Raw genomic sequence first — 27,766 nt, forward strand, 5'->3', positions numbered from 1 at the left:
GGTGTGTACATAAATAAACAGAATGTTTTATTTGGCCCATGATGCCTCTGGTCATCAGGGACAAGATGCAATGTACCAATGGGCTCGTGACTGAGGGGTGGAGTTGACCATAGGCAGTATCTCACGGGTCATCCACAGCTGTGAGACCTGCACTGCAATCAGACAGGCCAAGTGGGTGAAGCCTCTGTGATGTGGATGATGGTCCAAGTACAGGTATGAGGAAACCTGGCAAACTGACTACATTACCTTTCCCCAAACCCACCAAGGAAAGCACTATGTGCTGACCATGGTGGAAGCCACCACTGGATGGTTGAAGACCTACCCTGTGCCTCAAGCTACTGCCCACACCACTATCTTGGGCCTGGAAAAGCAAGTCCTATGGAGACATGGCACCCCTGAGAGAATCGAGTCAGACAACAGGACCCATTTCAAGAATAACCTTACTAACACCTGGGCCAGAGAACATGGTATTGAATGGATATATCATATCCTTTATCATGCACCAGCTGCTGGCAAAGTTGAACAGTGCAACAGACAACTCAAATTCACCTTGAAGGCACTTGGCAGGGGGACCTTCAAAAATTGGGAAGTGAATTTAGCAAAGGTTACCTGGATGGTCCATCCAGGGTCCATTAATCGAGCTAGTCCTGTCCAGTCCAAACCCTTGCACACAGTGGATGGAGATAAAGTCCTTGTGGTACACATGAAAGGTTATTTTAGCAAAGATTGTTTGGATTAGTCCCACCTCAGGCAGAAGCAAACCCATCTGTGGGACTGTTTTTGCTCAAAGACCTGGTTGCACTTGGTGGGTAATGCAGAAAGATGGGAAACTTGTTATGCACCACAAGGAGACCTAAGCTTAAGTGAGAACTGTGTGTAAGGTTTCATTGTGTATATATATAAAATCCAAGTTTAAAGAGAGTAGGGATTTGGGAATGATGCAGATGGTAACAGAATAACAGGTAGTTAATGTCTTAGGTTACAATGTAAGATATAACCAAAAGTATGTATTCTATCACCATCTGTTAAAACCAAGGGGGCAGTGCTCTTATCTCTTCCTTTGTCTTCCTCTTTTCTCTTCTCCTTGTCTATGTGACACACCCCTGATAACTCCCTCCAGGGAGATAATCTTCTGTTAATGGGCCATCCAGCCTCACTGCACGACTCATAAAATTCCATCATCACATTGTGAGATGGTCTGCCCAGCAGGAGCCAAGCATTTCCTACCTGGATATAATTCGAGTTTTGGAACAGCACAGTAGCCCTTACCTACAGAGGACAGAGCTACAGAACCACCTTCAGAAGAAGACCAGACCCTTCTACAGGATCACTACTTCAAGAGAACCACATCTATCACTCCAGGAGGACTGCAGCCCCCACTCACTTGGACTGCCACCACCCCCCTGACCAACAGGGTGCCAGTTCCTATCTTGATTCTGTCAGTTTAAGCCAGTGTTTCTGCATTATTGCCTTGTTATATATACTAGTAAAGAACTGTTATTCCTACTTTTCCTATTTTTGCCCAAAAGCCCCTTAATTTCAAAATTATAGTAATTTGGAGGGAAGGGGTTTACATTTTCCTTTATAAGAGAGGCTCCTGCCTTCCTCAGCAGACACCTGTGTTTCAAACCAAGTCATTCAGGTATTGGATTTGCTTTTGTTTCCCCTGTGTTAGAGAACAAACCTTTTAATACTAGTTTCAGATATTGGAAAAAATAGCCTTATATGGCTCTCTGGAGAAATTTTCATCCCTACAGAACTGAAGTCATAAATTCTTCCAATAGCTTTCTGTAACATCTAGAATGTATTCACTATACAGTTCCCTTTTACCTCAATCTCCAAAGAAACCTTTCCCAAGGCCAAAAAATTTGAAGGAGTTTGCACTGTTAACTTCTAGTGACTTCCATGTGAGTTTTAGAATTTAAAGTCACACAAGCACATCTTGGGTAGAACAGTGGCACAGAAATCACAGCTTTGTGATTGAATGGATTTTTATCCTCTGTCTCTCCTTACCAGGCTTCTCTGGAAGGTACTTACGTCTGAACAAACTATGGAAAGTAATTCTGCAGGAGGAAAGAATTATTTTCACGTGCAAAACAATTAGATTTCAGCCAGGACAACCAAAAAGAAATCATACAATACCGTTTAAGCTGTCCCAGATTCCTTCACAAGGTGAGCCACAGCTTCCACTGGGAGCTTCCTGCTAAGGCAGAACTTGGATTTCTTTACCTTTCAGTTAAGTGTTCATATGGAGGTATTTTCTGCTAGAAGTTTACGTTTTAAACAGATGTTTAAAATGTGCAATGCAAATTCTGGTGCCAGTCAGACTCTCTGCACCTGCTGGACTCTACAAAGGCTCAAGCTTGATTTAAGACAGACTAACCAGGTGCACCTACTAGTTTCAAGTCCTCAGCAAATTAAGCTCATTCTCAAATACACTTTGATTCTCCTATTAAAAAAGCCCCACAGGTCGCTGACCCTATCACAATATGTGTTACAAATCTAGCAGAATATCCTGTGTAACCAAAGCCAAATGCTGAACTTGGCTGCATTTCATGTCAGGGGGGATGGAAACAGAGGGAAGGGGTTATTGTAACAAAGAGGAGAAAATAGAGTTGGGAACCACCAAGAAAAGCCCCGACCCCGACCCTCCCCCCCTAATCCACCAGCATCGGAAGGGAAACAGCCCCATCTCTAAGTTGTCAGAGTTCAGATGTTTCAGACAGCTTAGCAGGAAGTTCACAGCAAGCTTCTTCTAGCTTTTGATTTGGTGGTCCATGAGCTAGCATCTGTTTCCTTTGGTTGCTTTTTCATTCCACAGCAAACCCACACGTCTCTTCCACAGCTGTCAACAGCTTCTCATAAAGCTTCTCGTATGACTCATAAGGCGGAATGTCGATCCGGTTAAAGCTGCAGGGAAAGGAACAAAGCACTGATGGATCTCTAGTGCTTATTGGGGAGAAAAATGTAAAGAAGCTACATATAGATAGAAATTGTAAAAACTCTCAGCTGCCTCAGTGGCCAAAGGACATGAGCTGGAAAATAATTATTTCTACAGCAGGAATGCATAGCTTAATAGGGCAGTGTTTGGGATGAGGAGGAGGAAGAGGCAGATGCAGGAGACTTGCAAAGAAAAAGCAACACATCAGGCAGGCCCACTCCCTGCCCTGCCTGCAGACAGTCTGCTGCTGCTGACACCATTTCCTGCCTCTGATGGAGTGAGATTTCCGTGCAAGGGCTCAGGCTGTGCCTATACTGCACCAACAGCATGAGCTTCCAACATTTGACATCTGACAATGCTTCTTTGTAATACAGAAATAAAGAAATAAACTTACAAATGTCTCACTACCAGAATAATCACCTCTGGAATAAATGAAAACCACAGATAGTATAGAAGACAAATCAAGCTTTAGGAAAAGGAAATTATTTTGCTGTTTGCAGAGTACTGATATATTCAAGCTAACAGGGCACACTTAAGAGTCATCTGTGTACATCACATGCCTAACCCCTGCCCAGGACAAAGAGAGATGACTCCTTTTAACCAAGACAAAGGGAGAGGAAGCAGAGTGTTTCCATCTTACCAAGTGTGGGCTTTTGGAAGGTTGTCTGTGTTTGCATCTATTAAATGGATGGTAAACAGTCTGGGTCCTGCAGCGCCTGTAGAACCTTAGACAGACATTCTAGTTAATGCACTTCAACAAAGCATCATTCATACACAGGCATTTTGCTGTGTATAAAAAGGCAAGAGAGGAAATTACAGTTCCAGCTGCAAGCCTAAGTATGTCCTAGGCTAAATCTGTTGAGATATTTGCAGCTGATGAAGGGATGGCAGAAGAGATAAGGCTGTTTGTGACAATCATTTTATAGACTGGTATTTTGGAAAGCTGCTAAATTTGATATTAATGAAGCTGCACCATCAAAAATTAAAATATGCAAGTGCATTAAGGTTTGCCTTGTAAAACAGAACTGGTATTTTAATTTTGAACATCAATTTACTGTCAGCCAACAAATGGAATGTGATCAGGAGATCACAACAGCCAAGGACACTAACACATTTTTGATAAAAACCTACAATTTTCAGAAATTTGCTTTAAAGCTTAGTGGTTTGTTGCCAAACACTGAGGAGAATACAATTCTCACATGAAAAAGTTCTTTAGTCAGCCACATATCCCTGTGCATATTTGCATGGAATGATTTGAACCTCAGAGCACAGAGCTGTAGGAGACTGACGAGCCAAAATTGACAGCAGTCAAAGCACTGCACAGTAACAGATTTACCAGCTTCCATCACTATCAGCAACAGCCAAAGTGTTCAGCAGCAGCTGAGCTGCTGACAAATGTAAATCTGCTCGCAGGCTCTTAAGTTTGCAAGTGCTTGACTTATCCAGTAATATGCTGATATTTTACAAGGGGCCTGTAAATACCACACCACTTTTATCTCTTTCTCCAACCACAGATTAACTCAGCCTCCACATCAGTCACCTTGTAAAGCCTTGAAACCTTGAAGTGGGACACGCGTCGAGCCCGTCACGAACTGCAGCAGCCTTGCCCTCCTCTCTTCATCAAATGTTTCCACTGCTTGCCAGAACCACTTGACAATGTTGCTGTCAGCCATGCAGTGCTTTAGGCGGGTGTTGGATTTCCAGTCATTCAGGTCTATCTTATCCAGGCCTCCTATGATCAGCTGTTAAAAGATTAGGAAGAGCTTTAAAGTCCAGAGTAATTTCAGGTTTGCAGTTATGAACACACGTCACGAAGCCTGGCACTGTTTAGGTGCTTCACCCTAAAGGTGAAGCAAGGGAACATTCTAAACCAGTACAGAACTGGCACTAAATCTCTCCAGACTGGCTGCAGTAAAACTGACCCTAAGCAGTGCTTTACCAGCATTAGAACTTTCTCAAGTAACTAAGAGTCAGAAGCCCAAGCAAGACTGGCTTTATGAAATCTGTGCTCCCTGGAAGGTACAGCCTGTCTTTGGGAGGGCACAGCACTGATTTGGAATGAGGCTGTGGCACAGCATCATTGTCCTGCTGCAGGATTGTCCTAGAGATGCCAATACCAGTGACAATGGAATCCTGCTCAGTTTATGGGAACATCTGAATTGCTTTATTGTTCCACAACAAACTACAGAAACTTTTCAGCTGTTTTTTGACCCCACTTGTGAGAATCTCTGACACAGACCAGACATTTCACTTCAATCTCTTTTCCAGATGACACCCGGTTGCAAAATACTGTAAAAGGAAGTTGCTGCTAGCCATGCATTTAACCACCTCCTCTGGCAGCAATAAATAAATGGCATAGAGGAAACTTCACCCTTCAAAACAAAACGTGTGTTGTATTTTAAATTTCCCATAATATTCCACAGTGAGAATCCAGTTGCTGAGAGCTGCCCTTCAGCAGCTGCCTTGCTGTGCCAGCAATACAGCACCCACTTACACCTGCTCATATCATTAGGGGAGTTGTCACTGTTCTGACATGGAAAGTATTGAAATATTTAATGGATTTTTAATCTACCTTTTTAAGCAAATGGAATGCAAGAACTTTGTGGGATTAACCAAAATGCATGACTGACTAACACAGAGCTAGTGCTTTCTATACCACAAATGATGAATATTCCACAGGTTGTCTCATTTTTTTTAAGAAGCAAAACCAGAAGAAAAATTGCTGTAGCAGCAATTTACTTTGAAAGTAGCCTTCTGCACCTTTGGATTTGATAAGAAGACAAATTAATTTCTTTTCTATATACTCAACTCTTCTACTTCTGTAAACTAATTCCTGTGTGCAAACAGAAACAACCATGCATGAAAAGTTGGATGAAACAGGTTCTAGCATAAATAACCTGTCTGGTCTTGCCAACAATTCCTCAAACTTGTAGTGTTTCCTCCTTCTCAGACCACCTGCCTTGAGCATTAGTCCTTGGATAGACATCATGGTGTATTTGTCTTTCCCTGTTTAAGTAGCCCTCTCAATAATATCAACCCAAAGAATGTCTAGAATAAACCTAAAAGGGTTTGGTTAAACAAATACTCAGCTTTCTGGTACATAACATTGAGTAAGTTTTGTGTTTTGTTTGCTTTGCTTGTTTTTTGTTTGTTTTTAAAATCAGTGCTTGACTGTGGATCAAACAAATTACAGAACAAGAATCCATGTGGATAAAACATACCTCAAGTTCCTTCTGGTCAAAAGGCTTAAGGAGATGTTGAGGAATAAGTTCATTAAAACCTTTCTGCAGGGCCAGGAACTGTGCCTCTATTCCTCTCATGAACCGCCAGTTCACGTACAACCTGCAGGGGAGAAGGAAAAAGTCAGGGGTGATGAACTGGACAGCACTGGGATTTTTACAGCAGACTGGGAAAATGCTCATTTTACAGAAGATCTTGTTTTTAATATACACTTTTTGTATTATGGAAGAAGAAGTTATCAATTTCTTTTTCCATCCACAATTAATTATTGCACCATCTATGGAAAAACCAAAGTACCATTCAGAACTTCATCTTCCCAGTGAAAACATTCGTGTCATTTATGTGTCAGGAATTCCCACCCAAAATACTTCCTTAATTTCACTGTACACAAACATTCTGTTTACTACCCTCTTCCCACTATACTTGCAGGACATATTTCTGTTTGCAATACCTGACATATTCCTTTTTGTTCTCCTCTGTCACTGGAATATTCCTGCCATTTGGTTTGAGTTCATGCTGTAAAATCCTCCCGAAGGCATTGTGTTCCACACAGAATGTATGGTCCAGGACTGGTGTGATATCATTCTCTCTGCCAAGGAACGGAGGGTGAACTCAGTATTTTTGGCATTTTGGTAACTCTCAATGGTGATGCTGACAGTTATTTGGACACTTGGGTATTCTTCAGGCTAAACCTTAGTTACCACCTATACTTCACACATGAGAGGAATATTACCACAATCACCAATTTCTGTATGGTTTGGTGCATGTTGAAGAGCCTGATCAGATATGGGATATTCATCTAATTCTAAGAGAACTCAGGATACTGGATAAAACCCTATATACAGAAATACACACATGTATTTATATATATATACACCCAGCAAGAATCTGATCTGCTGTCACATATCTGTGAAGCAGAGAAGAGATTATATGTAGCAAACTTCATCATCAGTAACTTCTTTAAATACAAAATTCAAAACAGCATTTAGGAAAAGAAATTGAGATAATGCAAAGCATTTCTGAAGAGTCCCAAAGCTGCACTGAATGCTGTATCTTGTTCTGTAAGCATCAAGAAGCCCAAATTACTTGCATTTATTTTCATTTTAATCAGAGCAGGCTTTCTTTTGAAGAATGCTGTGCTTCCCCTCAGACCTCTGTCCTGAGTTAGGATTTTGATACTGTGATACTCTACCATACCCATGCAACCTTTAATGATTTAGTATCTACTTTACTGCAAGGAAAGCAGAGCTTGCAATGAGAACTTTTCCTCAAGTACCTTTGATATATTAAGAACAGTTTAATAACTTTGTACAGACTGCCACCATAAAAATATTTTTGTAAACTCTTTGTCAAAAGCATCTCACTAGTGCCAACAAACTCTACCCCATTTTCTCTACAGTGAGATTGCTAAATTCAGTACTTACAAGATCCAGACTAAACTTTTGTGTAATTCTGGGTCAACAGATTCCAGATCAGAGAGCTGGATGGGCTTCCCCAGCAGCTGCTTGTAAAAGGGAACTGTGAACCCCCCGTTGATATAGTGTCCATGGAACACAGCCAAACCCATGATCCGACCAACAAAATGGAAATAAGACAAATGGTCCTGCAGGGAGAGAGGAGAATCAGCCTTGGGAAGACACTGACATCTTGTGGCACCCTTGGTGGTTCATTCAGTGTGAGTTACCTGAAGCCCTCTGGGCAAGAGCAGCCACCACTTTTCCTCACAACATAACCAAAACCAAAGTATTTAATGATTAAAAGCTTTGAACAAGTCTCTGGCATTACCTGATTAATAAATTGGATTTGAGTCTGTAGACCTCTCAAAGGGAAAAACTTGGAAAAAGAAAATCCCTGTGAAACCTCTAGAATCCAAGAAGATGAGGATTCCAAACAAATTAGTTTATTCTTTGTTTAACCATCCAAATGTGTCTACTTTAGAGGAAGCAGTGCTCCTGTTTCCTTCATTTCTTTCATGTTCCTTTTAAACTAACTTTTGAAAGCTGAGGTGTAAGTCCTGTGGTTGACATTCTTCCAATCCACCTCCCTCATCTTCCAGTGCAAATGTCAGGAAATGTCATGTCAGGAAGAATTCCCTCTACTAATACAAAACTGCAGCTCCTTTCAGGGTCTGCATCAATACAAATCCTCCAGTAAGAGAAAAAGCAAGCAGAGGAGCACAATGAGAAAGGGCAAGCCAGGGATCCATCCCTAAAAGTCATGGGGTGGCACTGCTGGGAATGTAATGCTGTGAGCACAACCACCCCTGCTCAGTGAAGATGAATTTCATTTGTTTTGTCTTCTCAGAATCACCATGCAAACCAAATCAGTACTGAGGAATCTCAAAGAAATCAGATATTTATCAAAGGCTATCATGTTTTTAATTTCTGAATAAAACCCCTCTGCTTCTTACTGGATAAATTTAAAACTTCAACACCTTTTTATTCCAATTTATCCTGCAGTTTAGACTCTCCTTATAGAAGAACAGCTGTAAGAAACTGCAGAGGACATCTCCTAAAGTAGGAATATTGCTGAGAAATTAGTACTTACAGGATTGATAGAAGAGTCTGGATTGATTTGCAGCATGTAAATATTATCTGTGGAGTACTGGAAGAGTCCATAGTAAGGATTCAACATTTCATGGCACAGTAAATACAACCACTCCCTGCCAAAAAAACAACAACAAAAAAAAAATTAGAAGAGTGCAACTTGCACTTAAGTTTTAGACAACACAATTACTGTGACTGATCAGTTATGGAATGTTTATTTCAAAATCAGATCCTCTTGTGCTGCCCTCCATTTGTAGACCAAAAGGGTGTGATTAAAAGCCCACAATGTCCTACCCTACTCAGGGCAGACTCGGTTTAGTTTAGAAGCACTGAAGGGATTAACATCAATTAGAGAAGCTACAGCAAGCTGTTAGACAATGCCATCAACTAACTGAGTCTGAACAAGCCACACTTCCAAAAAAATCCTGCCTTTGTACAGAGTTCAGCTATTTGGAGACTATGAGATCTGCTTCTCAGCAACCTTACAGTATAAGGAAATATTAAACAAAAATCTGCTGGTTAAAATCAACTTAATCAGTGGGAAATCTGCAGAAAACCTGTTTTTCTGCCAGCTTGGTGACTGCTTTCAGCAGAGACCAGAAGGGACAGAGACCAAGTGCATTAAAAGGAGGGGTTGGGTAAATTCTCTCACCTTGTGTAGCACACAAGGACAGGAGCAGAACTAAAGCTATTCCTAACCCCCCAAGTCACCATGACAAATACCTTTTTGTTGTTAAATTTGGACACCCTTCCCAAGTCCAAAATATTCAGAGATAACTATCAATTGTAATGCTTAGAAGTGGAGCTGTACTGAGCTGGAAGAGTCAGTTGCAACTAATGGGCAATTATGAAAGGATCAGGGCAACAGGATGTGACAGTGGAGACACCCAAGGTTGCCTTGGGTAAGGCAGCTCAGAATGTTTCAGGTTCTTTCCTTTGTCCAGGGATTGATTACTGAAAGACACCTAAGTGGGCAGCTTTTGTGGATTTGAGAAATTTCTCCCTGAATTTACACAACTCTGAGCAACCACAAAGGTAAGCGTTTTTTCAGTGATGCTACAATCAGCTCCTGAATTTCAGATCTGATACCACCCACAGGGAATTATTGTCATTTTTAAGTGGTAGGCAAGTCCTCGCTAAAATTTTAGGTTTTGTTTAGGATTAGTTCATCTCCACTGCTGCTCCAACAGATCAGAGAACTCTCCTGAATGCAGCTGAGACATAATAAAAAGGAACCCCTACCCTCCTGCAATCCATTTGTGGGAAATCAGAGAGGTGTGTTCAACAAAACCATTCCTGTGATCTGGATCTGACTTCAGGGTCTATACACTCCCTGAGAGACCTCACAATTTGAGCTGATCACACTTCTATAACTTGCAGTGGGATGACTGTTAAATCACAAGCTTCCACTTTCCAACCTACCCTATAAAGAATGAAGCTACAGCCACTGTCCATAAACTAGACCAGAAATAATTAACATATACCACTAACAGGTAACTTGAAAGGGGATGGTACCAACCATGGGGCACTTAAAGAGCAACTTTACAGTTAAGAGGTGTCAGAAAACCCCCCAAATCTCACCTTGCTACTCCTCCATAATCCAGGCCTTCCTCTCCTCGGAATTTCACCATAAGCCTCTTTTTCAAGTCCTTTGGCCTCATCTTCATTATCTGACGATAGGATTCCTGTATGTGCATTTGTACAATTAGCTGTTTTATTTCCTTCCTCTAATTAAGTCTATTAAGATTTCTTTAATACAGTAATTAAGATTTCTGCATTTCTGTAATACACAGATTGTTACTGAACTACAGAAAACATGACTTTGATCGAGGTGCTAACCTGAAGGAAACTGCAATGACAACTCTGTAATGTGGTGAGTGCTTGTGAAACAAAGTTGTTACCATCACTGATTAGTTTTACTTAACTCTTCAGGGACAAAAGCTGCAAAAAAGTATCAATCAAATACCTCAAATATTTCCTCTCTGGATACTTCAATTCGACAGTGGCCAGCCTGAGGTTGCTGAAGAGAAAGCTCATGTCTAAGAACTTTCAACTTTTGTACCAAGTCTCTTTCATATCTCTGTGCAGGCAACTCCTCACCCTCTTCCAATGATCCCTCATTTGGAGCTGGTAGAGGCTGCTGGCTGGGCTCTTTTAGCTGGCATTGATGGCTTGGAGAAAAAAAGGACAATATTTATTCTGGACACATAACAATAAGGAATATGTAAAACAATGATGGAAGAAATTATTAAACTTTCCATTGTCTAGAGCTCAAGGCAGCATGAAGTTAGTCCAGATCCAGAACAGCCAGCACAGAGCTAGAACTGCTCATCCAGACAGACATGAGCTGCCTGCTGGGGAAGCTCTACCCACATCCCAGCAATTCCACAACTGTGCAGAACAGAGTAAAAACCCCTCTGAAGAGTCTCAGAAAAAAACTTAGATAAAACCAGCACTGAGAACCAATGCTTGGATTCTGACTCCAGCACTGGCTGCCTCTGTCCCCCACTTATTATTCAGGGTTTCAGCCCCTCATGACCCCCAGGCCTGACAGGAATTGAAGCTCTTACTTCATGATGTGATGTAGTCGTGGATCTGTGAATTGTGTGGTTCTGTTGTTATGATCTACAAAATATATTCTTCCTGAAACTGTACTTCTGACTTCCCAACCTGGAGGCAAAGGTCCCAGTTCATCACAATTCACACTGTTAAGGTCTCTGAAGTGAAAAACAAATAAGATGTTAATGCACATTTCAGGTTAAGCAACCAAATACTGAGATAACTTTAAAAAATTAAAATCACCTCTTTAATTAGGTTAAGGTTAGAATCCTGACTATTTGACTGAAAAACCACTGAGAGTAAGGCTTTAGCAACACATTCACTCACCCATTTTATCCTGGATAAATTTCAGATATTACTCTAAGTGCTGCTAAAGGCAGTCACTCGCTTCCAGGCAGTGTCTGAATTCAATACATAGACTGTATTTACAGCTAAAAAAACTGAAAATACCTAGTCTCCAGCCACCTAACTGAGGAAAACATCAAGAGTGGCAAGAAAAGGAAGGAAGGAAGGAAACCTAAAGATTATTTTTAGGCAGAAAACCTATTGTTAAATCAAGTATTATTTAGACAGCTGGCATGGATTCAGGGTTGAAGACACCACTCTATGCAATTCCTCGACTAAATCTAGCCATGCAGTATTTGTATAAATGAGTTAATTGAGAGGCTTTAGAAAGGTGGAAATGCTTTGTACACTGAAGGTGCCTTGGTGTCACAGTGAGTATAAGCCAAGGGGACACCCAGGCAGACAGACAAGCCCTTGTTAGGCTCCTTAAAGGAGATTATGGTCAGGACCATTTGCTGTGATCAGCTGTGCATCTGAAAGTCCTGCAGAGATTTGATTACAGCAAGTTTTAACCGACATCTCTGCCTCATGGCAAGGTTAGGTTTTTGCACCACAAGCTGGTAGCACAAAAGTCACCTTTAACTAAAATAGGTGTGACTCACAAGACACTGCTGTGTCTGCTTCCATTGCTGCTCCTGAAACCCTGGCTCAAGGATTTGGGGAGAGGAGCAGCAGCACTTTTCATCAGGGTGACCATCACTTGAAGAAGACACAAGGCTTTGGGCACACAAGCCCATGACTGACACAAAGGAACAACCACTGTCATTTCTTCTTCCAACAATACCAGCTAATCTAAAATCAGCTATTTTCTCTCTTTCTCAGCTTTATTTTTCATTTCCTTCCATACACTGAGCTTTTATCACCACTTTTGCCTGGACTATTTTATATCATTTTTCTAATATCCTGTACCACATTCCACTATTATCCAGGCAGTGCAACAGCTGAGAGTTACAAACTTCACTCTTGAATCTGGTGTGCAGGTGGCCCATGAAACAGCCCAGATTCAGAGCTACTCAGGAAGAGCCCCAGACCTTACTCACAAAGACCTGGATTAACTGCAGGTTAAGGTTTAAAGAGGCTTTGCTAAATTAATCATGTGAAGGATTCAAATTTTCTAGCTGCAAATCACTGGCCTAAAGCATAAAAAAATAATTTCAAGGTTAAAGGTAACAAGCAATCTCTCCATCAGATATACACAAGATTCTGAAATTTGCAGCTTCACCAAAAACAACCACATCAACATTTTAGGAAGAATTTGTCACACAGGAATTCCCGAAGGACTAAATATGTCTTTGCTTTTTGTTTTCCATGATTCACAACTAAATAATTCTTTCTTTCAAAAAGAGTAATCCTTAATGTTTGATGAAAAGATAACTAGAAATATCCCAAACTATTCCTCTGCTGGGAGCTCTCCCTTTAAATTCAGACAGGCCATTTCATAGATTTTTGTTCCTGTAAATCCTGCATCCTGCCACACAAAAACACACCAAAGCCCCCTGACTTTAAATTATAAATACATACCTTGGTATCCTTGGGTCATGCCACGTGCTCACTCCAGTCTGTGTGTGCAAAAAATAAACCTGTCCCTGTACCGTTGTTCTTTGCTCTATAAAAAAGGGAGAAGGTTTATTCTAAATTACAAATCTTAAAAAAAAAATCCAAATAAACAGTTTAAAGACATTAGAATATTTTCCTTCTAGGAGAAAGTACTGAGTCATCACACTGATCTCTTGCAACTGTTTTGTCCTTGACAAATTTACTGTGACTACACATTTCAACATTTTTTGGAAACTCACAGATCCATGCATCAGCATGCTTTAGTTTGTACTTTTGTTGTTGATTTTGAGACAATCCAAACCCCCAAACTAGATTTCTTTACTCCTAGATTTGGAGTGTTCTTTTCTGAAGTTAAAATTCTTCTTAATCTCATCCTCCCTAATCCTCTGTACTATTGGTTTCTTTGTTGCTTTTATATATTTTCCTGAACTTTTCTCAAATGTGGGCTCAAACCTACACAACATGCCAAGGGGGAAAGAAAAAATAGCATTACTGCTCTAGTTTAAAGAGCTCTTTACATTCGATCTCCCTAGATACACAGCCAAGATTAGCAGTGAATTTTCTCTAACAGCATCATACCACAACCTCATGTTTAATTTACCATCAACCCCTCAGTGTATCCTGGCGTCGCCAACTGCTAATTAGCCAATCTCAAACTCCCATCTGCACTTAGTTCCTTTTCCAAAAGGCAGAACGAGATGCACGCGGACGCCAACAGGCAAAACACCTCCACGGATGAACAGGGGAGGAATTTTTCGGTGACGTCTTTGGATCAACGCAACCCTTGAGCTGTTACTCACCGTAGCCTTCAGGTAGCTCAGGTGCCTGGTGGCCGTGGGGCCTGTTCTGAGGTGTCTGCAGGTGAGCTCTGAGCTCGGGGGTGCGGAGGCGCTGGGCCTGCAGCCGCTGCTCCTGGCTGGGGGACTCCAGGAAGCGGCAGCCGCCTCCCCCCGCCGCGCCCGTCGTGTCCGTGTACGGCGCCGGCTCCTCCATGAAGCAGCTCAGCGGCCGCCCCGGCCCCGAATCTTCATACACCGTTCTGAAAATGGGGAAACTTCAAGAGTTCCCATCACAAGACAAGTGAATGCAGAAATGACTGCTTCTCTCGCCTCACAGCTTTTGAGTATTGCAACTTTTAAACCAAGAGGTGTCGTTTTCTTGATGTTTTTAGACTCAAATTTCTCAGCCTGATACACATTCCCAGAAAATATCCTAGTGGCACTGATAGTTAATTTTCTAATGTTAGTTACAGTTTTTCCACACATAAACCATTTTGTTAATTAAGTGAAAAGAAAACAATCCTTACCCTTCATTCTCCAAAAGCCCTCTGCAGTCTACTACAGAACCTCCTGTGCCTATTCTGTCCCGTGTCTGTAAACTGACTGAAAGAAGAAAACACAAACTCAGGTCAAGAAAAGAAAAACAGCATTCTTAAAAACAATTAAAAGCAAAAAGCCCACATTTATACAGGGTAAAATACTAAGGAAAATTCTATCCTATACATAAGAACACATCACTTACCAAAATTCCTTCTATTCTCTTAAAGCATTACTAATTTTTTAAAAAGCAGAAGAGAAACCAGAGAGTCATGCCCTCAAAATTTGAGTTTATTTCTGTAAATGTCAAAGATGTCAGGTTCTACATCTGGGTTTCATGAGGATCCAGAAAGAGAAGCTGAAAATAAATTGCTCACCACTAGATGTCATCTTAGGGTGAGAATTTGGAGTTTGCAAATATATTTATATATCACTGAAAAGCTGGGGTTGGGTGGGGGCAGTAAAACGTGGGGTAAATTTGCTGCAAAATGAGCACGGCCTTGTTGGAATTTGGAAATGGCTTGCATGAGTCAAAGGTATCAAATCAGCAACTTGTAAAATGCTTTTTAACTCCTCCAGATCCTCTTTTAACACCTAAGATTCTCTCTGCCTGTCACCTTGCCCAAATGCATCATTTCACAGGGACATTCACCCTTCCAGAGATGCAGCAAAGCCTTGCCAGATGCATTCCCTGATTTTAATGTTGTTTCTCATCATCAACTGAGAGGAAACAAACTCCTGCTTAGGAGTGCAATTAAAATTTTCAGGTTATGTAATTTAATCCCAGTAAAAGAAGAAGAAACAGCACAGAAGAGGCACAGAAGCAGTGACTAGAGGAGCTTTTCCCTATGGATATTTCCAAGCAGATGGAGTTTAGCTGGGATCATTCTTACCCACTATTTGGCCTCGGACAGCATCGGTGTCTGTGGGGTTGAGTTTGCATAGATCCAAACGCTGGTCTGCAAAGGAGAATTGCAAAAATCAACCCTGGCAAGGGCTGGGTGGGAACACTATCCACTACTCAGGAACAAGGTATGGAGGGTTCTTGGTTACACCAGGGAGGAATTGCTCTTACATCCAGTATCTTTTAGCCTGCTGATGGCATTGGAGAGGAGTCGGACACACCCCAGGAAGCCAGCTCCCTGTTTCTTATGGATTTTTTTATGGTTCCATACACTGATGGTTATGGAATCTGTTTTCCCAACGTATCTAGAAAGATACATATTAAAAGAGTAATTTTAGAAATAATAACCTCCTTTTTACTCCACAGAACTGATGCTGTAATTGGTACAAATTCTGACACATTTTAGTACATTGGTCATGCCTCTTTATTATAAATACACAAGTGCTTATGCCCAAAATGCTGTTATTAATGAATTACTGCACAGTGATTTCACACAGCATGGGAAATTGATATTGCTGCAGCATGAATTTAACTACAGCCAGCCTCATTAAAAGCTAAACAACAAGTCGATTAACGTACAAAACTTCAGAATTTATGGTTCTAACAATTTGAAGAAAATAAATCATTCCAACAAGGATAATTTTCTGTAAAAGCTGGATGGCATTACTCCAGGCGAGCTCACTAAGCCCTTGTGCTGTGTACCTGCCATGCAAATATCTCCAAATTCAAACACCTAAAAGCAAAGTACCACTCCTTTATTAACAAGGATTTTCTTCTTGAAAAAAAATCAGTCCCTGAGAGGGCAAGGTTAGATGGGATATTGGGAAGAAATTCTTCTCTGTCAGGGTGGGCAGGCCCTGGCACAGGTTGTGAAGAAGCTGTGGCTGCCCCATCCCTGGAAGAGTCCAAGGCCAGGCTGGGAGCAACCTGATCTAGTGGAAGTTGTCCCTGATCATGGCAGGGGTGGAACTGGATGATCTTTAAGGTCCCTTCCAACCAAATTGTTTGGAGATTCTATGAAATGTGACTGTTCTTGCTAACACAAAATGAACTTGCAGTGCCAACCCTGCACTATTTGTTCACTAGACAAATCTCTGGAACTCTGTTTACTTATGACCTTAGAACAACTCACAGATCGTAATGCTGGTTCCATTTGGGGTCCAACGTGTTCTTCACAGTGTCAGTGGAATGGCACTGACCTGACCCATCCACAACTATTTTAGCAAATGGGTCAGGAAGTCCTGTGGAAAGGAAAAGGTGCTGTTAAACAGTCCTTTGTTTTGCTGCTTCCAAGACAATGCCATGAGAAGCTCCACTTTCAAGAAAGGACAGCTGCCATTATCCTGAAAGTATTTAGTAGATCCTGTGTTTGAGGTGGATGTTCTTGGTACCCCTCAGCACAGAGCTCTGAGCAGCAGCTTGCCTGTGGTACCATCAGTCAGACTTTCAACTGGAATTTATGAGCCCTCAGTGTTCCTGCCCTGAAGTCCACACAATCTACAACCCAGAGTAACATGTACTCCTGTAGTAATGCAGTGCAAATGACACACACAGATGAGTCTCCACAGCAATGCACCATCTCCAAATAAATCTGATTAATCCAGAGCAGAAAGTTACACAATTAGGACATACTTACTGAAGAAATCTTTCTTTGCGAGATTCTTGGCACATAATACTGCAAAACAAAAAAAAGCAGATAAAGGAATTTTAAAACCACAAAAAAGAAGCTTTCTGGTAATCATATCAGCTAAAATAATACCTGATCATAATTCATTAAAATACCCTAAATATTAAATGTAAGCATTGTTTTCTTTATCTGGAATTGGAATATTTACAGATAAATTTGGCTTTATATTTGCTGTTTTAATTCCTGTTACAACACATAGATTTAATGAAAAATTGCATTAAAACCTTCCAATTTTCTTTACTTTATCTTTACACAAATGCTACATCAGATTTTTGTTGTTGCTTCAGAATCCATCCATTTTAGAACAAGTGCTATTTTTTTTTTTTCTGAATAAAGAACAGTTCTGAGATTCCTGCAAGAGACCTCTTCACTAAGTCCCATCAAGTGCAGTGCAACCTCCTGCTCCTTGCACACTAAGTGTGGAGACATGGTGAAACAAAGCATGGCAGGAGTTCTGCAACAGCAGAAACAATCTGCAAATACACAGAGGTCTGGGGATAAGTATGACAGGCCCTCACTCAGGAGAAATATAAATATACTGAAAAAAAATCTGCATCAAGATGTTTTCCTTTGAAAGGGCCACAAATGAGACACCGTTTCCCTCTCTGCAACTCTACTCACCAGCACAGCAGTTTAAGAAAAAATTAGATCAGGAAACTCACATCAATCTCCATTTCTACCAGGTCTATTACCAGCTACAAGTCTAATTTTGCTTTTCCATAAGGACTGCTCAGTAGGACCTCAGCAATCCAAGTTGTTTAGTATCCATTAAACTCTTCCAACAGGCCAGGAAAAACAACTCCTGAGCCAAAGAGGAAAATAATAGAACTCTAACTTATCTCAAACTAAGATCCAAGAAAGGAAGGTAACTATAAAAGACCTAATTACTGTTGAGAGAGTCTCTTTCCCCAGTGGGAAAAAATTCAGCATGAGAATGAAGGCTCAGAAGATAATCAATGGCCAATTCCCCAGGTATGGACCATTTCCCCTTCTCATCTCCATCTCCCCATCCTCAGTCTCACTGTAATTCTACACTGGGGAAAGGGAAGGTGAAAAGAAACAAATACTTTATTTATTTATTTTTATATACTTCTACTAGAATTACACCTCTCAGCTCCAGAGAAACATTCCCTATGCAACACAGGCAGCAGAGAAAAAAAACTGCCTCGCCTCACGTGTCAAGCAAACAGACCAAAGAAATTCACTATTAAACCCACAACCCATGGAAAAAAATCCACAAATCCTCCCTCTGAGTAATAATTAAAGCAGTCACACTAGGAAAATATTTTTAGAATGGATTAAAAATAATTTCTTTCTTACACCGGCAAACTGTATAATCAGAGAAAACTTCTCTTGTATTTTTTTAAACAACTAACCAAAAAGAGAAGTGTGCAGGACTATGGAAATTCAATTTGAAACAACACAGGATCACCATCCTGTGCTCTGTGGAAGCACAACAGAGCAACCTTTAATTTCCTTTTCCTGTTGTGAGTGTTTCAGAGGAAAACTCCTCAAGAAAGATTAAGTACAAGTAAAATCAGAACTTGAGCATGCTAGTACCAGCCCAAAGGAATTCTGAAGTTCCTGTGAGATTTTTAAAATCAAATAGCTCTACTTTGTCATCCCCAGTCTGAAGAATATTTACTGAGCTAGAGAAGGATGACATCTGCAACTTTCTGCATATGGTCTGTCCATAATAATTATTAATTTTATTCTATATTTCAGGTGTGCTTTCGAAACAGCAGCTTAAATTTCTAAAACTATTATTGAAGCATTATATTTTTCATCTAACTCTTTCCCTTTGCCCCAGCCTTTCAGTCTACAGTAGATGAGCACAGCTGCCAATTTTCCACTCACAGCCTGTGAAACCCTCAATTTTCGGTTGCAAAAATTATTACCCTTTCTTGTAAGAAAAATATTGGCACAAAAGCTAATAGCTGAAATAAACCTTTATGGAGCAATCTCCAGAATGAGGCTGCCTGAGATGGACCATTGGCTCTGCTCCACTATTTGCATGTTAAACCCACTAGAGCAAAAAAATATTTGCAAGAGCTGTATCACTTAAAAGCCAAAGATTTCTAAATTCCAGTAAAAAAACAGGTGGCAAAGGTCAGCAACGGGAGACTTGGATGTGAATCCATGCCAGCAGCAGAGCAGACAGCCCCTCCCTGCTGTGCAAAGCTGGGACTGTGCCACATTTCCTCCTTAAACACAGCCTCTCCAACAGGAGAGGACCTGATGGCTGCTACTTCAAGCCCCAAATTCAGGGACTTGGGTAGGTTTAGCTACAAAAGCTCAAAAAGGTGTTAATTTTATCCATGGTTCAGAGGGGATTCAGGAGAATGAGACAGACCCTAAGCTCTTTGCCCAGGCCTTGCCCATTTCCTCTCTGCCCATATTCCAAAGTGCCTTTTCTTTTAGTTTTTCTTTCTTTTACACAAGAAAGGTTCTGGGCTTGTCAGCAGGAGTGATCTCCCTGCATTTGTTGCAACATTACAAAAGGTACTAATTCTCCTGACTTGGGTATTTACATTCTGCCTCCTCAAAGTCAACTAACTTGTTTCAGCCTGACACAGGATTTGTTTATGCTCCGCTCCCGATTGTTGCACAGCTCTGAAGAACTTCTTTTTTTAATACAACAGATCCCAAACAACATCGAAACAATGTCCTTACATCTAGATTATAATATTTATAAAGGGATGGGAATGTTTTTTTAAGTACCTGACATAATTGAGATAATTTCCAAGGCCAAATTAGCCAGCTGGGTGAAGTGCTAGTGTGAAAGCATATTTGGCAGGAGGTGAAGAAAGGACGAGCCTTAGACAAAGTCAGTATTCACCCTGGGGATGTAACTTGAGTGAGCTGAGAGGTTCCTCTGCCAGGCCCTGGTTGTCCACCCTGCCTCCAAACAGAAATGAATCATCTGCTGTGGTTCAGGAGGTGCCACAAAAGCAGGACTGGTACAGTGAGGAGAGCACAGAGTGGCACCAGTGCTTGAACAACCCAGCTGAGAATTGCATCAGAATGCTGCTAATTCACCCTGAGACACCATCCTGCAGCGAGGGCAGCACTTGCAGGGAGGCACAGAAAAGGTCTGGGAAAGGAACCATTTCAAACATTCCCAAGTAAACAGAGCATGACTCTGCATCAGAACCAGGTTATTCCCCTACACCACAGAATGTCTCAGTCTGGAAGGGACCCATAGGGATCACAGAGTCCAACTCCCAGCACACCCCAACTGGTTGCACACTGCTAAGATGTTACAAGAGTTTCCAGCTGCACAGTGTACAAAGGACACAGTTTCCTGGGGGGTAAAGTAAATAAGGCAAGGGATGAAAATATTCCATAGGCCCAGCCTGTACCAATGCAAAACAGTAGGCAAATGTGCACCTGGGACTGCATTCATTCACACTTTGCAAGTTAAAGGTAGGAGCCTCCATGCTCAAATTAAGGACCTTTACATGTGGATATGATCTGAGCTAACCACGGCCTTCAATTTAGTATCCAAGTTAATTCTGGAGACAAGACAAACCAGCAGTACGTCCACATCTTCCTTAGGAAAGATGAGTGGGGGGAGGTCACAGTGAACCATGCTGGCAAACAGCCCTTTCAGCCATCTCTGGCCTTCCCTTGGATATTCCAGGTTAATTATTTATGCCTGTACAAACAGACAGCCAGATTCCGGGATACATTCGTTTTACTTTGTGACAGAAGATAAACACAGGCCAGCAGGCTGATGGTGCAGAAAGGACTTCACTTAATATTTCCTTCTGTACAGACCATCTTTAATCACAGAGATATCCAGCATTATCATTACAAGCACCCCAGGCTGGTTAGTTTGTTCTAAGATAGAAGCAAAAAAGAACAATGAGGCTTTGGAATACAAAGTAATAAAGATCTTGACATAAAATGAAACTAAAGTTACTGCACACAATTGGAAAATGAAAAGGGCTGCAAAGCAGGTCAAATTTGAGGCATCCAAATAATGGAAATATCTCTGCTAATGCTTCAAAGTCTGGGTAGGTTTTGACTTGTGAACTTGGTAGCCTGTGTTGGAGGTGCCCCCGAAGGACAGTCCCCTGTGTGTGCCAGTTCACAGCCTGGCTTCCACAGCAGAAATCCCACCATTCTGTAAAACAGTTTTGGGAAGGCAGCACAGCAAAAATAATGTGCATGAAGTGGAAAAAAGCCTCCCCCCAAAAAGGGAGAAAAAAGCAAACATCAGCTATTCACCACACGCTGCTCCAACACCCCAAAGTTCATGGACCACAATTGAAATCTTTGCTGAATCTCTTACATGAAATCATGTCTCGTCCAAACAGTTCTGTAGATTTTGGAAAATACTCGAAATACCACAAGCCACCCCTTTTGAACCACCCTGAGGAATGACTGCTTACAGTTGTGTTCTCTGCACATAACCTTAATGAGACTTCACTGCAGATAAGGTCTGGTTTTATTTCTACTACCAGACAACCCATGAAGGTTTTACATGTCTGGTTTTTTTAAGGATGACAATCATTTATATGTGGTGGGATACAAAAAATGGTTTTATGGGAAAGGAAAGATGGCTGAAGTGTGTAAAAGTGCAGTTTCTCTACGCCTAGCCACATCACTGAACTGAAATACACCACTTTATTCACAAATTGCACTTTAAATTGTCACCACAAAGGCCAAGGTTTCTATTCTAGTCATTTTTTTGTTTGCTTTAGGAATACTTTTGGTCTTTCTCTTTGTCTGCTCAAGACTGAAATGCATGAATCCAGACTGTTTTAACTTCTCAGTAACCGAACCCGAACCGCTGCAGGGCCTGCGAGCACAGAGATAAACAAACCCACAGCCTTCCCTTACATTTGCCAAATAAGCCAATTAGCTGTATGGAACTCATTTCATCCTGACATGCATCCTGAGTGGCCTTCACTAACCATCTCAGCATTGTGGTACCAATGAGATTTGCAATCTGAGACACAAACCAACCAAAAGCCCCCGAGACCCCTCCAACTCCAGGCCCTGCGTTCATGCCCTGACACTGGAAGGCTCTGCCTGAACTCATGCTAAACCAGACCTTGACTAGCAGATTAAAGCAAGGCTGCATTATAAAACCCTCAATTCTCAGAGTCACTAGAGTTGATACATGAACCCTTTTTGTGGCCCTTATGTGTAGGCTGCAGTAAAAATCAAAGCTTCTTTTCAAGGCATGATCTCCTCGTGGGTTGGAACTTGGCTTTGTGTAGCCAGCTGCAAACAGTAGACAACTTTGAAGAGATCTTCAAAAAACCACACACCCAGAAAAAGCCATTTTTATTAGTCCATTAACATGTCATTAAAGTATCTACTTAGCCAGGAATCAAAATTCCATCCTACCTAAGCAGAAACCAGTCACGAATGAGAGGCAGTTTTCCTACTGCAAACAAAACCAAGTTGACAAAACACAAGAGATTCACCTCTGTTCCTAAGAATTACTCAAAGTGAAAAATTCTCCACCAATAAGTCTTCACATACAACCAGCAAGGGCTGACTTAGCCCTTAATAATATAAATCATTGAAAAATCCAGCACAGGGCTATTGGAAGAACAAGACTCATTAAATTTCTTTTTAACTGAGTCTGTGTGCAGCACAAGACCAGTAAAGCAAGTTTAAAAATTAACTGACTGAGATGTAAAACTTGGAGAAACACTGAAGAGTTATGGAATCAGCTGAAGAACTTTGCAGGGATAAAAAATGGGAGATCAATAGTAAGCTGAATTAATGCTGATGTACAGAATCTGAGAAAGGCACACAAATCAAAGGTTGGAATAAGCTTATCAATTATTCCTCATCCCAATTTTCTTTCTCTTCTGCCTCCTCTGCTCACTTCTAATAAATACCTGAGATAAAGGTTACCTCTCAGATTAAATCTTTCATTAAATCCCAGCTATTGCTCAGTTTTCTTACTACTTTGCAATGCCTCCCTTCAGTCCAGGCCAAGAGCCCTGTCATACTCTCCACACAGTTCCCAATTTCCTAGAAAGACATAAACCCCAAGTATCCCCAAATGCTTGAGTCTTACAGACACACCCTCAGCTCTGAAAGCAGAGCTGCCCATGAGGTTTATCTGTCCCACTCAAATTGTAATTCCATGGGTGCTTTTTCTTCTAAAGTTTATTTTTTAGGGCAAACCTTTTGCAGACTGCTGTTTCACCACCTTCAGCTAATAGTTCTTCTCAGCCCTGCAGTGGTTGCTCAGATATAGGAAATACAGCCAGAGATGCTGGGGCAAGAGGGAGACCCTAACTGTGACACCTCCTCTGTCACCAAGATGCCCTTGAAGCTCCACTTTCTCTTTGCTGACTGTCTCCAAACATGCCCAAAGCACAACCAGTTTCTGTGAGAACTGGAATTTAAGAGCTAAGACAGTTATTACTATCACCATTTTACAGCTATTCCCAAGAACACCCCATCATTTACACAGCTTTACCAGGAAACACGTTAACAGAACATAATGTAATTTATACTGTATGGTTTCTAAAACTCAGTCATCCACCCCCACCAATAATTCTGCCAGGACCACAGCCAAGTGGGACAACAATTTTGTAAGGAGAGATTTCTCAAATTCAGTCAAGTTTTTGCTTCGTAGAAGTGTCTCCAAACCATCTCCCAATTCTCTGAAAACAAAGGATACAGTCAGACTTCAGCTGCAGCACCAGCATCTGTATGCTCTAGTGAGATACAGGAATATCTGTTAAAAACCCTCAAAATTGCTGTTAAAACCACACAGAATAATATGCTGTTCTCAGGGCAAATACAACCTCTTAGCTGAGAGCTAAACAAAACACTTTCAATGAAAAAATTCATGCTGGAAATACAAAATTGACTTTTCATTTACTCCACACTTCACTGTGTAAGTTACAGTTGCTGGAATCAACACAACTCTGGAATACTTCCCTTATCCAACCTTTTGCATCTCTAACCACATGCACTTGCATTGAATAATTCATATTTCTAAGCAAGTGGTGTCTACACTGACAGACTTAACTGCACACCTTGCACATTCTCATGCTCACACTTTGGATCAGACACAACGTGAGCTGTGCAACATTATCATCAAAATTAAGCTAAAAACATACCAGGAAACTATGCAGCTCAATTCTCTTAAATTGCATTAAAACTAAGGAATAAATCCATGTTGAAATCTCAATACTTTGCTTTCATAGTTACCCAAGCACCACAAAAGCATCTGGAAAAAAATTCCTAAAGCATGAAAAACATGTTCCTCCACCCACATGCACTCATAACTCGGATTCCAAACCAAATTTTACGAAGATCGCCAAAAATATTTTGTACTTTTAACACCACAGAGGTTTCAAAGCATCTTTTTCAAATCCCTAAAAATGTCAGCACCTAACAGAACCCTGTTCTCATCCCAACACTGCTCACAATTTGTTTCTCTGGATAATGTGAGGTGAACAACAGCAAAGTAAAAATCAAATCTAGAAAATAAACGCTGAATGGTTTGGATATTGCTGAGGCATAAATCAGGTATGAAATAGCTGACACTCCTGTAGTGGAGAACACAGCCAGTGCTCAGTCAGCATTTCAGGGAGGTGTGTTTCATTTAAGGTGTCTCTGATCTTCACTTTCATAAGTTCAAGGTATAAAGCCTTGAATGCCTTATTTTCATTAGCAAAAAGAAGCCCAGAAGGACTCTCCTGTGCAGCTGATCATTTGCTTACTAATTCAGTACATAAAAGGCTTTTCCAATAAATATTATGTTCACTATAAAACACAGAAATTTAGATTCTCCTTCTTCCCAGATATTCTCTCTGGGGTTACCCAGACCACTACTACAACTGCATGTTTTATAAGCACTTTGTGAGATTCAGGTTACAGGTATGTTTCTGTACTAACAACAGCTTTTTTTCCCCCCACAAAACACCATCCAATTAATGGACTTGGAGTTTTTACAAGCCGCCTATTTCCTAATTCCGTGAGGAAAACCTGCACAACTGCTCTCTGCTGCTTTATAACGGAGGAGAAAGTGCAGAACAAGAGACCAAAACCAGAAGCAACACATTTGCAGGTGCTTAACTGAACACTACAATTAACAAAACGCACAAGCACTCACACCAATTAAACCAGTCCCAGCCTTGGGGTCCTGTCCACGGAGTAAAACACTTCTGAAAAGTCAGGAACACCACACACAACTTCTGTACTTTCTAAGGCACTACTATCTCCAGCTCAATATATAAATATTGCCTTGCCTCAGAAGAGCTGCTTGTTATGCAGAAAGCAGAAAGGAGCCTGACCTGCTGCTGCAGAACACGTGAAACCTGTGAAAGAAGAAACCTTGGTAGAGAAAATCTTGGCAAAGTTTGAGTAGATACAGCCAAGCAACAGTTCAATAGAAACACTGAATTTTCGTCAAACAGCGAAAGGTCTACAATTTCCAAGCTAAAATGAAAGGTCTACAACTTCCAAGCTAAAACGAAGCAGATTTCTCAGTTTAAAACATAAAACATATGTTTTGTATCTCCAAAGAGTGGCTGGTATTTACATTCCTTCACATATAGGTAGTGTCAGTATTTCAACGAAGTAATTTGAATGTTAAGCACTATTGTAAAGGAGGAAAAAATGTAATTTAACACATTCTCAATCTCAATTTAAAACTGAGATTTGTTTCTACAGCAAAATCAGTATTTGACTTCTTTGATATCTTACTGCAATTAAATAAGGTATAAAATCAACTTTACAGGAACAAAAGTTTCCAATTGGGGCATTTTAATAAACATTACAAAATTACTGTCTGGTTTTCATCAAGTGCTAAGTGTGTTGCTCAAAAGCAAGAAGATTGTTATTCAAAAAATTAATGGCGTTAAGTTATATGTAAGTTGTAAACTATGTAAACTATTACTTCATCCCACGGGGCTTAAATGTATCAGTAAAAGAGCTGGAGTTAAACAATCCACATGGAACGTTGCCTCAGTGCTCAATATACAGCTCTGGCTCTGGACTGCTCAGCTCAGCATTAAACTGAAGCTTCCTTGTGAACCAAGAGCAGGAAGCTGGCAAGAGAATTCCTTCAGTGACCCAGGAAGCTGCTGATGTTGAGATTAACTTCCAGCAAAATGAAGGAAGAGGGAAAAAATTCCCCTTTTAAAAACATTGAAAATACAAACCAACAAATTTTGCCAGAGTTATTTTTAGAAGTTCATAAATAAAAGTATAAAAACACTGATGACCACTGTGGTCACAATGTTCAAGAATCCACATTTCTTCATTCATATTAAAATACTGAATGAAAAATTTTCAATACACAAATTCCACAGAAAATTCGGCCTACAGGCTATTACTTATATAGAAAGAAGAAACCTCAGAACACTGCAGGGAGCCTAATTCATTTCAGTGTAACACAGACTTATTTTGCATTTCTTTAATAACTGGAAATCTTGTAACAAGCAGTTGCTCAAAATCTATTGCAAAGAATAACACTTACCCAGCACCTCTTCTGGCCCTACTAATTTCAGTAACTGCTACCAGGACAAATTCCAGCAGGTACTGGATGACTTTTCAAGAGGCACAGTCAACACCTCAAAATTTTTTTGCAAGTAAATGAAAAGCATTCTTTCTTTCAAGTAAGGCATCAGCACTGTACCACTGCTTTACCACCACATACCTCAGGTTAACAAATGCCTCAGAAACTTTCCCTGCTTTCCAGCACATCTCGCTGTTTTCCATGCTTGCATTTTAACTGAGGTATGCCGAGTGCTTTTTGGCATGTTTGGATAGAAACATAAAAAGCCTCAAGTCCTGTCATGTAAAGCTTTTCAAAGCCATGGACCTTGCTGCCAAAGAAACTTTTTCATGCTCTTGCAGCTTTTGCCTTCCTTATTCTCAGACCTGCTGTTTGCTTAGCAGGATGGTAACACACACACAAGATGGAGCAGCTCTTTCTGAACTGACCCAGAGCAAGCAGTGACTTAAAAATCAGGGCAGTGAAAGTCCATATTCAGTGAAGAGTTAAGGGAGCACAAAAGCCCAGAGCCATGAGTTCATTTTGTTCTAGGCTACTTAGAGAGTGGCCAGCCAAAAACTGAACCAGCTGGAATTCATTCCCAAGTACTTCTTTCTTCCCAGAGCTCCCTGGGCTGTCGTTATCAACCTGAGGATAACAAACATATGGATCATCAAGATGGAGTTGGTGCTGGAAAGAAGTGGCAGAGCCTAATGGCCCATAATAAATGAAGTCTTGATCCTAACTTGGATCTTAGTACTGAGGTATAAATGCTTTTAATGTCTTAGGGGGAAAACTGCCCACACTAGATGGAATTAAACATTCCACTGACTTCTCTTCTTGATGCTTTCCTTGTTAACAGCTCTTGCACACATCTATTTCTGTCTTCATTACCATTCCATATTCAAATTATATCCGTCAGATTCCAGACGATCCAAGAGGCATGTACAAAAAAAACGGGAAAAATGACACCTTGACCATTCAAGTAAAATTTAAAAAAAATAATTCAGGCTAATTAAGTGTTGAGCTACATAATGGAACAATTATCTTAATTTCCTATATAAAGGCTAAAATAAAGGCGCAAAGTTTAAAAACAGGAAGAGAGAAGAAAAATTGTGTTCACCCAAATTAAATTCTTGGCATCCTTTCTCATTTTGAATCATGTATATTAGCTGTTTTACAAT

At 40.7% G+C, this 27,766-nt stretch overlaps 1 protein-coding gene across 4 annotated transcripts in view; it reads right to left on the minus strand.

The window, feature by feature from the left end:
- Positions 1-1,528: 1,528 nt before the first annotated feature.
- The window catches only part of SMURF1 (SMAD specific E3 ubiquitin protein ligase 1), a 41,457-nt gene continuing 15,219 nt past the window's right edge, over positions 1,529-27,766 (minus strand). The window contains exons 2-18 of one of the 4 annotated variants that reach the window (XM_079320458.1): positions 17,045-17,083; positions 16,541-16,649; positions 15,580-15,713; positions 15,398-15,463; positions 14,495-14,570; positions 13,989-14,227; positions 13,153-13,237; positions 11,298-11,444; positions 10,694-10,898; positions 10,309-10,412; positions 8,729-8,843; positions 7,606-7,784; positions 6,633-6,770; positions 6,163-6,283; positions 4,482-4,683; positions 3,582-3,657; positions 1,529-2,910 (exon numbers count right to left, since the gene is read on the minus strand). In XM_079320458.1, the coding sequence (XP_079176584.1) occupies positions 2,811-2,910; positions 3,582-3,657; positions 4,482-4,683; positions 6,163-6,283; positions 6,633-6,770; positions 7,606-7,784; positions 8,729-8,843; positions 10,309-10,412; positions 10,694-10,898; positions 11,298-11,444; positions 13,153-13,237; positions 13,989-14,227; positions 14,495-14,570; positions 15,398-15,463; positions 15,580-15,713; positions 16,541-16,649; positions 17,045-17,083 (2,135 nt within the window). In that variant the 3' untranslated portion in view covers positions 1,529-2,810. Of the gene's footprint in view, positions 2,911-3,581; positions 3,667-4,481; positions 4,684-6,162; positions 6,284-6,632; positions 6,771-7,605; positions 7,785-8,728; positions 8,844-10,308; positions 10,413-10,693; positions 10,899-11,297; positions 11,445-13,152; positions 13,238-13,988; positions 14,243-14,494; positions 14,571-15,397; positions 15,464-15,579; positions 15,714-16,540; positions 16,650-17,044; positions 17,084-27,766 lie in introns of all 4 variants that reach the window. The other 3 variants (XM_079320457.1, XM_079320456.1, XM_079320455.1) reach the window with 3 other exon arrangements.

This window comes from Erithacus rubecula (assembly GCF_903797595.1).
Source record: "Erithacus rubecula genome assembly, chromosome: 17".
NCBI classification, from domain to species: Eukaryota; Metazoa; Chordata; class Aves; order Passeriformes; family Muscicapidae; genus Erithacus; species Erithacus rubecula.